Below are 14,235 nucleotides of genomic sequence, written 5' to 3'. Positions count from 1 at the left end.
CTGCAAGCTACGCCAATGCTCGCTAACACGACTGCACTGCTGCACTTTCCGACCGCCTCTGACAGAAATATGGCTGCCTACCCAGAATGCATAGCGTCGCCGCCGTTCATGCAAGCTCCCTATACGGCGCCCCCTCCCTCCGACACTCGAAACGGGTCACTCTGCTGAACCTTCAGTAGCTCTTCGCCGCTGAAAACGATTCCCATTCTACCAAATGGGGGAGTCTGGTATCGCGCCCACTCAGGGTCGCAGCAACCGCCGTGTGCACGGGCTCGCTCTCGGCACAGTGGCCTTCGGAAAGTTCCCCCGCTCGGCTGCCACACAGTGCGCCGCTTAGTTAGATAGCAGCCAAGGTCATCTTCATGGGGACCCCCTTTTCGCTGCTGTTTCGCGCCCGACACTTGCATGTGCTAAGGCATCACGAGTGGCCATCGCACCAAAATCCAGGTTCTCGGCTGACAACAGGGGGCATGAAATAGCGCCCCAGCTACCACGCTGGTTGTGTGTTCACCATAAGGGGGTGACGACACGGACGGATGCCGAAGGGTGTCCGTTCATAGAGGTGATGGCCTCGTTGTGCAACGCGGCATGCCACGAAGCAGGCATGTTGCGACGAGCCCGAATCGCGCGGGCCAACTGACTCGCTATGAGCAGTCAAAAGCTTAGAGCTTTTGATACCGCATTGGGCTCCAGTGTAGTGATACGCATCCCGAAGGAGTACAGCCCCACTAACGTGGGTCCGGTCTTAGCGAGCCGCCGGGCACGCGTTAGCCATCGCCATGGCGAGAACACAGTACTGCTCAAGGTCGCGACACTTTATTGTCTGTGGCAACACCAAAACGCAGTACAGCCCGTTGCAAAGGCGTGGCGGGAAAGCAAATGGGCTTATCCGCGCCACGGGCGAAAAGTACTACACAGGGTACCACGAGCACGTCTCCGGGGTAAAAGTAATTCACGGAGACACCGGGACCAAGGGCTGGTTGCTCGAGCAAAGGCAAAGGCGCTCGCGTTGGCTTCAGAGAGATACGAGTCTGCGTAGCCTGGCCACGCGCTAGAAACTCGCACCACTCTTCGGCCTAGCGTTTGGAAGGGGGGGGGGGGGCGACATAAGGTAAGCTCTCAGGTCAGTACTATGCTTCTTCTTTCGATCTTCTAAACGTTCGATCTTGCTAAACGCCCAGCCATCTTGACCTACTGGCTGCGTTCATACTTTTGGTCATTGTCAATGAAAAAAAGAGAGCCTGAGCGCTGCTCCTCGTTCGTTTCAAGCTTTTCTTTTTACACATTCCTGCCAGCTGGCGCCCATTTCTCACTGAGTGTCTGCAGAAAAGTCTGCGGTTTCGACGACATTTGCTTTCAAGAATGGCGATTCGCGGCCATTTTTTTTTACATATAGGTCTATTGAAAGACGTAGTGGAAGTGAATTGAACTGAAGATACTATGCCAACAGTTAAACTATTCGCAACTGTAGGTATTTCGTTATCTGTTTCTAGAAAATAGCGTACAAATCACGGTGTCAATGTGTCCTATTTCCTAGGGCCATTGAGGTGTTTCTATGGAGATGTTACAAATTTCACGGTTGGTTGTCTATGGAACAGTGTCAGCAGTGCAGACTAAGTCTACCGAAGAGACTCGTACTCGTTTCGGGACGGCTGGTTGATCTCTCATAGTAGAGCGCCAAATGCTCTTAATCGTTAAACACTCTTTCAAAACTTTGTTTCGCCGGGGTACCACCGTACCACAGAATACCATTTAAAACAAGGCAACTGTACCTTTGACAATGCAACGAGAGTAAGGGTAGTGGTGGCGTTGTCAACTGGGAATCATATGGTAGTATTGGGAGCGCGCCATGAGCGTGGTATGTTGTCATGTTCTTACAAGACAAGCCTGCCAGGATTATCATGTTTGCACCAGTCATATATTTAGTCATCCATTGACGTCACGTAACACCAAATTTAATATATGCAGAGCTAGCGAAACGGCCGGGATAACGCCATGAGCGTGGTATGTTGTCAAGTTCTTACATGACAAGCCTGCCAGGATTATCATGTTTGCACCAGTCATATATTTAGTCATACATTGACGTCACGTAACACCAAATTTAGTGTATGTGGAGCTAGCGAAACGGCCGCGAGCACGTCATGAGCGTGGTATGTTGTCATGTTATTACAAGACAAGCCTGCCAGGATTATCATGTTTGCACCAGCCATATATTTAGTCATCCATTGATGTCACGTAACACCAAATTTTATATATGCAGAGCTAGCGAAACGGCCGCGAGCACGCCATGAGCGTGGTATGTTGTCATGTTCTTACAAGACAAGCCTGCCAGGATTATCATGTTTGCACCAGTCATATATTTAGTCATCCATTGATGTCACGTAACACCAAATTTAATATATGCAGAGCTAGCGAAACGGCCGGGAGCACGCCATGAGCGTTGTATGTTGTCAAGTTCTTACATGACAAGCCTGCCAGGATTATCATGTTTGCACCAGTCATATATTTAGTCATACATTGACGTCACGTAACACCAAATTTAGTGTATGTGGAGCTAGCAAAAAGGACGGCAGCAAGTCATGAGCGTATTATGTTGTGATGTTCTTACATGAGAAGCCTGCCAGGATCATTATGTTTGCACCAATCATATATTTAGTCATTCATTGACGTCACGTAACACCAAATTTAGTGTATGTCGAGCTAGCGAAACGGCCGGGAGCACGCCAAAAGCGTGGTATGTTGTCATGTTCTTACATTACAAGCCTGCCAGGATTATCATGTTTGCACCACTCATATATTTAGTCAATCATTGACGTCACATAACACCAAATTCAGTATATGTAGAGCTAGCGAAACGGCCGGGAGCACGCCATGAGCGTGGTATATTGTCATGTTCTTACATGACAAGCCTGCCAAGATTATCATGTTTGCACCAGTCATATATTTAGTCATCCATTGACGTCACATAACACCAAATTTAGTATATGTGGAGCTAGCGAAACGGCCAGGAGCACGCCATGAGCGTGGTATGTTGTCATGTTCTTACATGACAAGCCTGCAAGGATTATCATGTTTGCACCAGTCATATATTTAGTCATACATTGACGTCACGTAACACCAAATTTTGTATATGTCGAGCTAGCGAAACGGCCAGGAGAACGCCATTAGCGTAATTTCTTGTCATGTTCTTACATGAAAAGCCTGCCAGTATTATCATGTTTGCACCAGTCATGTATTTAGTCATCCATTGACGTCACGTAACACCAACTTTAGTATATGTAGAGCAAGCGAAACGGCCGGGAGCACGCCTTGAGCATGGTATGTTGTCATGTTCTTACATGACAAGCCTGTCAGGATTATCATGTTTGCACCAGTCATATATTTAGTCATCCATTGACGTCACGTAACACCAAATTTTGTAAATGTGGAGCTAGCGAAACGACCAGGAGAACGCCATTAGCGTGGTTTGTTGTCATGTTATTACACGACAAACCTGCCAGGATTATCATGTTTGCACCAGTCATATATTTAGTCATCCATTGACGTCACGTAACACCAAATTTATTGTGTGTGGAGCCAGCGAAACGGCTGGGAGCACGCCATGAGCGTGGTATGTTGTCATCTGCTTACATGACAAGCCTGCCAGGATTATCATGTTTGCAGCAGTCATATATTCAGTCATCCATTGACGTCACGTAACACCAAATTTAGTATATGTAGAGCTAGCGAAACGGCCGGAAGCACGCCATGAGCGTGGTATGTTGTCATGGTCTTACATGACAAGCCTGCCAGGATTATCATGTTTGCACCAGTCATATAATAAGTCATCCATTGACGTCAGGTAACACCAAATTTAGTGTATGTGAAGCTAGCGAAAGCAATGGGAGCACGCCATGAGCGTGGTATGTTGTCATGTTCTTACATGACAAGCCTGCCAGGATTATCCTATTGCACCAGTCATATCTTTAGTCATCCATTGACGTCAAGTAACACCAAATTTATTATATGTAGAGCTAGCGAAACGGCCGGGAGCACGCCATGAGCGTGGTATGTTATGTTCTTACATGACGACCCTGCCAGGATTATCATGTTTGCACCAGTCATATATTTAGTCATCCATTGACGTGACGTAACACAAAGTTTAGTATATGTGGAGCTAGCGAAATGGCCAGGAGAACGCCATTAGCGTGGTTTGTTGTCATGTTCTTACATGACAAGGCTGCCAGGGTTATCATGTTTGCACCAGTCAAATATTTAGTCATCCATTGACGTCACGTAACACCAAATTTAGTATATGCTGAACTAGCGAAACGGCCAGGAGAACGCCATTAGCGTGGTTTGTTGTCATGTTCTTTCTGACAAGCCTGCCAGGATTATCATGTTTGCACCAGTCATATAATTAGTCATCCATTGAAGTCACGTAACACCAAATTTAGTATATCTGAAGCTAGCGAAACGGCCGGGAGCACGCCATGAGCGTGGTATGTTGTCAAGTTCTTGCATGACAAGCCTGCCAGGATTGTCATGTATGCACCAGTCATATATTTAGTCATCAATTGACGTCACGTAACACCAAATTTAGTATATGTGGAGCTAGCAAAACGGCCGGCAGCACGCCATGAGCATGGTATGTTGTCATGTTCTTACATGACAAGCCTGCAAGAACTATCATGTTTGCACCAGTCATATATTTAGTCATACAATGACATCACGTAACACCAAATTTTGTAAATGTGGAGCTAGCGAAACGGCCAGGAGAACGCCATTAGCGTAATTTCTTGTCATGTTATTACACGACAAGCCTGCCAGGATTATCATGTTTGCACGAGTCATATATTCAGTCATCCATTGACGTCACGTAACATCAAATTTAATGTATGTAGAGCTAACGAAACGGCCGGGAGCACGCCATGAGCGTGGTTTGTTGTCATGTTCTTACATGACAATCCTCTCAGGATTATCATGTTTGCACCAGTCATATATTTAGTCATCTATTGACGTCACGTAACACCAAATTTAGTATATATAGAGCTAACAAAGCGGCCGCAAGCTCACCACGAGCGTGGTGTGTTGTCAAGTTCTTACATGACAAGCCTGCCAGGATTGTCATTTTTGCACCAGTCATATATTTAGTCATCAATTGACGTCAAGTAACACCAAATTTAGTATACGTGGAGCTATCGAAACGGCCGGGAGCACGCCATGAGCGTGGTATGTTGTCATGTTCTTACATGACATGACAACCCTACCAGGATTATAATGTTTGCACCAGTCATATATTTAGTCAATCATGGACGTCACGTAACACCAAATTTAGTATATGTAGAGCTAGCGAAACGGCCGGGAGCACGCCATGAGCGAGGTATGTTGTCATGTTCTTACATGACAACCCTCTATGGATTATCATGTTTGCACCAGTCATATATTTAGTCATCCATTGACGTCACGTAACACCAAATTTAGTATATATAGAGGTAGCGAAACCGCCAGGAGCATGCCATGAGCGTGGTATGTTGTCATGTTCTTACATGACAAGCCTGCCAGAATTATCATGTTTGCACCAGTCATATATTTAGTCCTCCATTACGTCACGTTACACCAAATTTAGTGTATGTGGAGCTAGCGAAACGGCCGCGAGCACGCCATGAGTGTGGTATGTTGTCATGTTCTTACATGACAAGCCTGCAGGGATTATCCTATTGCACCAGTCATATCTTTAGTCATCCATTGACGTCAAGTAACACCAAATTTATTATATGTAGAGCTAGCGAAACGGCCGGGAGCACGCCATGAGTGTGGTATGTTATGTTCTTACATGACGACCCTGCCAGGATTATCATGTTTGCACCAGTCATATATTTAGTCATCCATTGACGTGACGTACCACAAAGTTTAGTATATGTGGAGCTAGCGAAATGGCCAGGAGAACGCCATTAGCGTGGTTTGTTGTCATGTTCTTACATGACAAGCCTGCCAGGATTGTCATGTTTGCACCAGTCATATATTTAGTCATCCATTGACGTCAAGTAACACCAAATTTAGTATATGTAGAGCTATCGAAACGGCCGGGAGCACGCCACGAGCGTGGTATGTTGTCATGTTCCTACATGACAAGCCTGTCAGGATTATCATGTTTGTACCAGTCATATATTTGGTCATCCATTGACGTCACGTAAGACCAAATTTAGTATATGTGGAGCTAGCGAAACGGCCGGGAGCACGCCTTGAGCATGGTATGTTTTCATGTTCTTACATGACAACCCTGCCAGCATTATCATGTTTGCACCAGTCATATATTTAGTCATCCATTGACGTCACGTAACACCAAATTTAGTATTTGTAGAGCTAGCGAAACGGCCGGGAGCACGCCATGAGCGTGATATGTTGTCACGTTCTTACATTACAATCCTCTCAGGATTATCATGTTTGCACCAGTCATATATTTAGTCATCCATTGACGTCACGTAACACCAAATTTAGTATATATAGAGGTAGCGAAACCGCCGGGAGCATGCCATGAGCGTGGTATGTTGTCATGTTCTTACATGACAAGCCTGCCAGGATTATCATGTTTGCACCAGTCATATATTTAGTCCTCCATTACGTCACGTTACACCAAATTTAGTGTATGTGGAGCTAGCGAAACGGCTAGGAGAACGCCATTAGCGTGGTTTGTTGTCATGTTCTTACACGACAAGCCTGCCAGGATTATCATGTTGGCACCAGTCATATATTTATTCATCCATTGACGTCACGTAACACCAAATTTAGTATATATGGAGCTAGCAAAACGGCCGGGAGCACGCCATGAGTGTGGTATGTTGTCAAGTTCTTACATGACAAGCCTGCCAGGATTCTCATGTTTGCACCAGTCATATATTTAGTCATCAATTGACGTCACGTAACACCAAACTTAGTATATGTCGAGCTAGAAAAACGGCCGGGAGCACGCCATGAGCATGTTATGTTGTCATGTTCTTACATGACAAGCCTGCCAGGATTATCATGTTTGCACCAGTCATATAATTAGTCATCCATTGACGTCACGTAACACCAAATTTTGTAAATGTGGAGCTAGCGAAACGACCAGGAGAACGCCATTAGCGTGGTTTGTTGTCATGTTATTACACGACAAACCTGCCAGGATTATCATGTTTGCACCAGTCATATATTTAGTCATCCATTGACGTCATGTAACACCAAATTTAATGTGTGTGGAGCTAGCGAAACGGCTGGGAGCACGCCATGAGCGTGGTATGTTGTCATCTGCTTACATGACAAGCCTGCCAGGATTATCATGTTTGCAGCAGTCATATATTTAGTCATCCATTGACGTCACGTAACACCAAATTTAGTATATGTAGAGCTAGCGAAACGGCCGGAAGCACGCCATGAGCGTCGTATGTTGTCATGTTCTTACATGACAAGCCTGCCAGGATTATCATGTTTGCACCAGTCATATAATAAGTCATCCATTGACGTCAGGTAACACCAAATTTAGTGTATGTGAAGCTAGCGAATGCGCTGGGAGCACGCCATGAGCGTGGTATGTTGTCATGTTCTTACATGACAAGCCTGCCAGGATTGTCATGTTTGCACCAGTCATATATTTAGTAATCAATTGACGTCACGTAACACCAAATTTAGTATATGTGGTGCTAGCGAAACGGCCGGGAGCACGCCATGAGCGTGGTATGTTGTCATGTTCTTACATTACAAGCGTGCCAGGATTATCATGTCTGCACCAGTCATATATTTAGTCATTCATTGACGTCACGTAACACCGAATTTAGTATATGTTGAGCTAGCGAAACGACCGGGAGCACGCCATGAGCGTGGTATGTTGTCATGTTCTTACTGACAAGCCTGCCAGGATTATCATGTTTGCACCAGTCATATATTTAGTCATCCATTGACAGCTCGTAACACCAAATTTAGTATATGTGGAGCTAGCGAAACGGCCGGGAGCTCGTCATTAGCGCGGTAAGTTGTCATGTTCTTACATGACAAGCCTGCCAGGGTTATGTTGCACCAGTCATATATTAAGTCATCCATTGACGTCACGTAACACCAAATTTAGTATATGTGAAGCTAGCGAAACGGCCGGGAGCACGCCATGAGCGTGGGATGTTGTCATGTTCTTACATGACAAGCCTGCCAGGATTATCATGTTTGCACCAGCCATATAATTAGTCATCCATTGACGTCACATAACACCAAATTTAGTTTATGTGGAGCTAGCGAAAGTGCTGGGAGCACGCCATGAGCGTGGTATGTTGTCATGTTCTTACATGCAAGCCTGCCAGGATTATCATGTTTGCACCAGTCATATGTTTAGTCATCCATTGACGTCACGTAACTTCAATTTTAGTATATGTAGAGCTAACGAAACGGCCGGGAGCACGCCATGAGCGTGGTTTGTTGTCATGTTATTACATGACAATCCTCTCAGGATTATCATGTTTGCACCAGTCATATATTTACTCATCCGTTGACATCACGGTACACCAAATTTAGTATATATAGAGCTAGCAAAACGGCCGGGAGCACGCCACGAGCGTGGTATGTTGTCAAGTTCTTACATGACAAGCCTGCCAGGATTGTCAATTTTGCACCAGTCATATATTTAGTCATCAATTGACGTCACGTAACACCAAATTTAGTATAAGTGGAGCTAGAGGAACGGCCGGGAGCACGCCATGAGCATGGTATGTTGTCATGTTCTTACATGACAAGCCTGCCAGGATTATCATGTTTGCACCAGTCATATAATTAGTCATCCATTGACGTCACGTAACACCAAATTTTGTAAATGTGGAGCTAGCGAAACGACCAGGAGAACGCCATTAGCGTGGTTTGTTGTCATGTTATTACACGACAAACCTGCCAGGATTATCATGTTTGCACCAGTCATATATTTAGTCATCCATTGACGTCACGCAACACGATATTTAGTATATGTGAAGCTAGCAAAACGGCCGGGAGCACGCCATGAGCGGGGTATGTTGTCATGTTCTTACATGACAAGCCTGCCAGGATTGTCATGTTTGCACCAGTCATATATTTAGTAATCAATTGACGTCACGTAACACCAAATTTTGTATATGTGGAGCTAGCGAAACGGCCGGGAGCACGCCATGAGCGTGGTATGTTGTCATGTTCTTACATGACAACCCTGCCAGGATTATCATGTTTGCACCAGTCATATATTTAGTCATTCATTGACGTCACGTAACACCAAATTTAGTATATGTAGAGCTAGCGAAACGGCCGGGAGCACGCCATGAGCGTGGTATGTTGTCACGTTCTTACATGACAACCCTCTCAGGATTATCATGTTTGCACCAGTCATATATTTAGTCATCCATTGACGTCACGTAACACCAAATTTAGTATATATAGAGGTAGCGAAACCGCCGGGAGCATGCCATGAGCGTGGTATGTTGTCATGTTCTTACATGACAAGCCTGCCAGGATTATCATGTTTGCACCAGTCATATATTTAGTCCTCCATTACGTCACGTTACACCAAATTTAGTCTATGTGGAGCTAGCGAAACGGCCGCGAGCACGCCATGAGCGTGGTATGTTGTCATGTTCTTACATGACAAGCCTGGCGGGATTATCCTATTGCACCAGTCATATCTTTAGTCATCCACTGACGTCAAGTAACACCAAATTTATTATATGTAGAGCTAGCGAAACGGCCGGGAGCACGCCATGAGCGTGGTATGTTATGTTCTTACATGACGACCCTGCCAGGATTATCATGTTTGCACCAGTCATATATTTAGTCATCCATTGACGTGACGTAACACAAAGTTTAGTATATGTGGAGCTAGCGAAATGGCCAGGAGAACGCCATTAGCGTGGTTTGTGTTCATGTTCTTACATGACAAGGCTGCCAGGGTTATCATGTTTGCACCAGTCAAATATTTAGTCATCCATTGACGTCACGTAACACCAAATTTAGTATATGCTGAACTAGCGAAACGGCCGGAAGCACGCCATGAGCGCGGTATGTTGTCATGTTCTTACATGACAAGCCTGCCAGGATTATCATGTTTGCACCAGTCATATATTTAGTCCTCCATTGACGTCACGTAACACCAAATTTAGTGTATGTGGTGCTAGCGACACGGCCGCGAACACGCCATGAGCGTGGTATGTTGTCATGTTCTTACAAGACAAGCCTGCCGGGATTATCCTATTGCACCAGGCATATATTTAGTCGTCCATTGACGTCACGTAGCACCAAATTTATTATATGTAGAGCTAGCGAAACGGCTGGGAGCACGCCATGAGCGTGGTATGTTATGTTCTTACATGACGACCCTGCCAGGATTTTCATGTTTGCACCAGTCATATATTTAGTCATCCATTGACGTGACGTAACACAAAGTTTAGTATATGTGGAGCTAGCGAAACGGCCAGGAGAACGCCATTAGCGTGGTTTGTTGTCATGTTCTTTCTGACAAGCCTGCCAGGATTATCATGTTTGCACCAGTCATATAATTAGTCATCCATTGAAGTCACGTAACACCAAATTTAGTATATCTGAAGCTAGCGAAACAGCCTGGAGCACGCCATGAGCGTGGTATGTTGTCAAGTTCTTGCATGACAAGCCTGCCAGGATTGTCATGTATGCACCAGTCATATATTTAGTCATCAATTGACGTCACGTAACACCAAATTTAGTATGTGTGGAGCTAGCAAAACGGCCGGGAGCACGCCATGAGCATGGTATGTTGTCATGTTCTTACATGACAAGCCTGAAAGAACTATCATGTTTGCACCAGTCATATATTTAGTCATACATTGACATCACGTAACACCAAATTTTGTAAATGTGGAGCTAGCGAAACGGCCAGGAGAACGCCATTAGCGTAATTTCTTGTCATGTTATTACACGACAAGCCTGCCAGGATTATCATGTTTGCACCAGTCATATATTCAGTCATCCATTGACGTCACGTAACATCAAATTTAGTGTATGTAGAGCTAACGAAACGGCCGGGAGCACGCCATGAGCGTGGTTTGTTGTCATGTTCTTACATGACAATCCTCTCAGGATTATCATGTTTGCACCAGTCATATATTTAGTCATCCATTGACGTCACGTAACACCAAATTTAGTATATATAGAGCTAGCAAAACGGCCGGAAGCTCGCCACGAGCGTGGTGTGTTGTCAAGTTCTTACATGACAAGCCTGCCAGGATTGTCATTTTTGCACCAGTCATATATTTAGTCATCAATTGACGTCAAGTAACACCAAATTTAGTATATGTGGAGCTATCGAAACGGCCGGGAGCACGCCATGAGCGTGGTATGTTGTCATGTTCTTACATGACAAGCCTGTCAGGATTATCATGTTTGCACCAGTCATATATTTGGTCATCCATTGACGTCACGTAAAACCAAATTTAGTATATGTGGAGCTAGCGAAACGGCCGGGAACACGCCATGAGCGTGGTATGTTTTCATGTTCTTACATGACAACCCTCCCAGGATTATCATGTTTGAACCAGTCATATATTTAGTCATCCATTGACGTCACGTAACACCAAATTTAGTATATGTGGAGCTAGCGAAACGGCCGGGAGCACGCCATGAGCGTGGTATGTTGTCATGTTCTTATATGACATGACAACCCTACCAGGATTATCATGTTTGCACCAGCCATATATTTAGTCAATCATGGACGTCACGTAACACCAAATTTAGTATATGTAGAGCTAGCGAAACGGCCGGGAGCACGCCATGAGCGAGGTATGTTGTCACGTTCTTACATGACAACCCTCTCAGGATTATCATGTTTGCACCAGTCATATATTTAGTCATCCATTGACGTCACGTAACACCAAATTTAGTATATATAGAGGTAGCGAAACCGCCAGGAGCATGCCATGAGCGTGGTATGTTGTCATGTTCTTACATGACAAGCCTGCCAGGATTATCATGTTTGCACCAGTCATATATTTAGTCCTCCATTACGTCACGTTACACCAAATTTAGTGTATGTGGAGCTAGCGAAACGGCCGCGAGCACGCCATGAGTGTGGTATGTTGTCATGTTCTTACATGACAAGCCTGCAGGGATTATCCTATTGCACCAGTCATATCTTTAGTCATCCATTGACGTCAAGTAACACCAAATTTATTATATGTAGAGCTAGCGAAACGGCCGGGAGCACGCCATGAGTGTGGTATGTTATGTTCTTACATGACGACCCTGCCAGGATTATCATGTTTGCACCAGTCATATATTTAGTCATCCATTGACGTGACGTAACACAAAGTTTAGTATATGTGGAGCTAGCGAAATGGCCAGGAGAACGCCATTAGCGTGGTTTGTTGTCATGTTCTTACATGACAAGACTGCCAGGGTTATCATGTTTGCACCAGTCATATATTTAGTCATCCATTGACGTCACGTAACACCAAATTTAGTATATGCTGAGCTAGCGAAACGGCCGAAAGCACGCCATGAGCGCGGTATGTTGTCATGTTCTTACATGACAAGCCTGCCAGGATTATCATGTTTGCACCAGTCATATATTTAGTCCTCCATTACGTCACGTTACACCAAATTTAGTGTATGTGGAGCTAGCGACACGGCCGCGAGCACGCCATGAGCGTGGTATGTTGTCATGTTCTTACATGACAAGCCTGCCGGGATTATCCTATTGCACCAGTCATATATTTAGTCGTCCATTGACGTCACGTAACACCAAATTTATTATATGTAGAGCTAGCGAAACGGCTTGGAGCACGCCATGAGCGTGGTATGTTATGTTCTTTCATGACGACCCTGCCAGGATTATCATGTTTGCACCACTCATATATTTAGTCATCCATTGACGTGACGTAACACAAAGTTTAGTATATGTGGAGCTAGCGAAACGGCCGGGAGCATGCCATGAGCGTGGTATGTTGTCATGTTTTTACATGACAAGCCTGCCAGGATTATCATGTTTGCACCAGTCATATATTTAGTCCTCCATTACGTCACGTTACACCAAATTTAGAGTATGTGGAGCTAGCGAAACGGCAAGGAGAACGCCATTAGCGTGGTTTGTTGTCATGTTCTTACACAACAAGCCTGCCAGGATTATCATGTTGGCACCAGTCATATATTCAGTCATCCTTTGACGTCACGTAACACCAAATTTAGTATATGTGGAGCTAGCAAAACGGCCGGGAGCACGCCATGAGCATGGTATGTTGTCATGTTCTTACATGACATGCCTGCCAGGATTATCATGTTTGCACCAGTCATATATTTAGTCATCCATTGACGTCACGTAACACCAAATTTTGTAAATGTGGAGATAGCGAAACGACCAGGAGATCGCCATTAGCGTGGTTTGTTGTCATGTTATTACACGACAAACCTGCCAGGATTATCATGTCTGCACCAGTCATATATTTAGTCATCCATTGACGTCCCGTAACACCAAATTTAGTATATCGTAGCTAGCGAAACGGCCGAGAGCACGCCATGAGAGCGGTATGTTGTCATGTCCTTACATGACAAGCCTGCCAGGATCATCATGTTTGCACCAGTCATATATTTAGTCATCCATTGACTTCAAGTAACACCAATTTTTGTAAATGTGGAGCTAACGAAACGGCCAGGAGAACGCCATTAGCGTGGTTTGTTGTCATGTTCTTACACGACAAGCCTGCCAGGATTATCATGTTTGCACCAGTCATCCGTTGACGTCACGTAACACCAAATTTAGTGTATGTGGAGCTAGCGAAACGGCTGGGAGCACGCCATGAGCGTGGTATGTTGTCATGTTCTTACACAACAAGCCTGCCAGGATTATCATGTTGGCACCAGTCATATATTCAGTCATCCTTTGACGTCACGTAACACCAAATTTAGTATATGTGGAGCTAGCAAAACGGCCGGGAGCACGCCACGAGCGTGGTATGTTGTCAAGTTCTTACATGACAAGCCTGCCAGGATTGTCAATTTTGCACCAGTCATATATTTAGTCATCAATTGACGTCACGTAACACCAAATTTAGTATAAGTGGAGCTAGAGAAACGGCCGGGAGAACGCCATTAGCGTGGTTTGTTGTCATGTTATTACATGACAAACCTGCCAGGATTATCATGTTTGCACCAGTCATATAATAAGTCATCCATTGACGTCAGGTAACACCAAATTTAGTGTATGTGAAGCTAGCGAAAGCGCTGGGAGCACGCCATGAGCGTGGTATGTTG

General features: G+C 44.9%; 1 protein-coding gene across 9 annotated transcripts in view; it reads left to right on the top strand.

Moving 5' to 3' along the window:
* LOC119181551 (protein FAM210B, mitochondrial) overlaps window positions 1–14,235 on the top strand; it is a 375,755-nt gene that overhangs the window by 76,698 nt on the left and 284,822 nt on the right. The window contains exon 4 of one of the 9 annotated variants that reach the window (XM_075877591.1): window positions 10,273–10,737. The exons of 5 other annotated variants lie outside the window; for them this stretch is intronic. In XM_075877591.1, the coding sequence (XP_075733706.1) occupies window positions 10,273–10,303 (31 nt within the window). In that variant the 3' untranslated portion in view covers window positions 10,304–10,737. 3 more of the 9 variants (XM_075877590.1, XM_075877592.1, XM_075877593.1) reach the window with 3 other exon arrangements.

This window comes from Rhipicephalus microplus, chromosome X, assembly GCF_043290135.1.
Source record: "Rhipicephalus microplus isolate Deutch F79 chromosome X, USDA_Rmic, whole genome shotgun sequence".
In the NCBI taxonomy this organism is placed as follows: Eukaryota; Metazoa; Arthropoda; class Arachnida; order Ixodida; family Ixodidae; genus Rhipicephalus; species Rhipicephalus microplus.
Note: the sequence above shows the minus strand (reverse complement) of the source record. Positions and strands in the feature narration are given on the sequence as shown.